The 1,877-nt window shown below is 37.1% G+C and overlaps 1 protein-coding gene across 1 annotated transcript; it reads right to left on the bottom strand.

Moving 5' to 3' along the window:
- Positions 1-1,292: 1,292 nt before the first annotated feature.
- LOC114232853 (ubiquitin-conjugating enzyme E2 2-like) lies at positions 1,293-1,529 on the bottom strand. The gene has a single exon (XM_054723166.1). It carries the CDS (start codon positions 1,527-1,529, stop codon positions 1,293-1,295), a length of 237 nt encoding a protein of 78 aa, XP_054579141.1.
- Between the last annotated feature and the right edge of the window lie 348 nt (positions 1,530-1,877).

Genomic DNA, 1,877 nt, shown 5'->3' on the forward strand with positions numbered 1-1,877 from the left:
TCCAAAGTTGATATAACACAGCTGGTATTAAAGAGTTCTGCAGAATTGAAGTGGAAAATACTGTACTTGACAAACTGAAGAATAATGTTTTTTTGTGAGTTCCAGTTACTTTCACAAACTTTCCACAATTGAATTTTCCATCTATGGTGTGCTCTCTCATTAAGGCTGATTCTAGTAATACAGGGCATTTTTTTAATTATATTTTAGTGAGTAACCATTAAGTAAAAAATCAACAAGAAGAAAATGAAAATGTATCTTCTTGCACCATAATTAGCATTTTTCCCATTTAGGTAATGATTATTTGAATATAAAATAAGGAAGATTAATGTTGATTTTTCTTTATGGTTTTAAAAAATAATTTGTATATTAAATTTGGGTTTTGCTTTAAAAATACCATAGAAAAAGAATAATCTGCAACTGGGTTCTAATAGTATTATTTTTTTTCTCTCTTACAGAATATTATTTTTGTTTGTTTATGCAACACTATTAAAGAAAAATAAATCAATTACTAGCAGAGCTATTAGTTGGTCACTCAGCCATTGACAACTTGCATCATTAATTCAGTACTATATTAAACAGTGTATTGGAAGATAGAATAACTCAAAGATTCAAACCTCCTAACAATTTAAAAGAAAATTGCAAAATGTCTGAGACCCTATTTTAGAATACAAAGGGTATTTGACTTCCAATTCCCATTCTCTGTAGAACAAGAACAGGTCATGCCTTTATTGACATGCAGAAAATTCATCACATTTTCTCTCTGATGCTATAAATTCAATACCAATTCTCCAGCCACGTTAGTTATCACCATGAAATATACCATGGAACCTCAGATATCTAACAGTGGAAGGCTTCAATAAGAATGGATGCTGCTACTTTAATGCTGCTTCCTTTGATGTGACAACTGAGCATCCATCTCCTCCCCCCACCCCACCCCCATGATCTCTTCAGCAGGTTAGAGTGGAGACATTGGCCACATAATACACATGTTCTTTTTTAAAAATTCTGAATCTTGAGCAACAGTTCTCTTATAACTACTTAACTGTTTCTAAAAGCAGTTATTGTCCAAAACTGGAAGAACTTGTCTTCTCATATGATCATGTGAATGAATGGCGAAAGGTAAACAAAAACTAAAATTTGAAAAGATGAGATCTGATAGGAGAGCAGTCGGATGAGGAAACCAAAAAAGGAACAGTAAAGTTTATTCCGCTATAATGCAGGTTATTCTAACTTTAAGGGAGCATCAGATGGCATACTTCTAAATCTATTCCCATGATAGTCTGGTGTATTTATTATCTGTCTGTTTTATGGAACCGTGCAATCTCTAGCACTAGGGAGTCATCTGGGTTTGGATTATATAGCAGTGAACAAATGCATAAAAGAATTTTAGAAATAGTTAAAGCAAGAGACCACTGTGATTTTAGAATATCAAGACAAATGCTTCCATTACTGTTACTATTTGCATGACAAATTCTTCTTGTAAATACAATCTTGGGTGGTTTGGAGGAGTGGTCTGTCTGTAGGAACATGAATTGACACCGCCTTGATATGGGTTGTCATTAGCTCCCGTGAGTGTGGTTTGCCAATAAAACTTATAATCCCCAACTGGACCTGCAGAACATTGTGCTACTGGGTCACAAGACAAATCACTAAGCTCCTTATTAATCCAACTAGTAGCCCATTTGCAGGAAGAATCCTGCAAGCGGCCGCTGCCGAGGCGTGCGCTGCTGCCGTTGCTTCCACCACGCCTGCACCCATGTGCGGCTGCCGCCCGGCCTGCTCCACCCCGCTCTGCCCTGCCCCACCCGGGCTTTCCCTCTGGCAGCCACCTTGCTTTCTGCTTTTCCTCCCTCTTCCTTCTAAGTTGTCTTCAGTCT

The sequence above is a fragment of the Eptesicus fuscus genome, chromosome 11 (assembly GCF_027574615.1).
Source record: "Eptesicus fuscus isolate TK198812 chromosome 11, DD_ASM_mEF_20220401, whole genome shotgun sequence".
Taxonomy (NCBI): domain Eukaryota; kingdom Metazoa; phylum Chordata; class Mammalia; order Chiroptera; family Vespertilionidae; genus Eptesicus; species Eptesicus fuscus.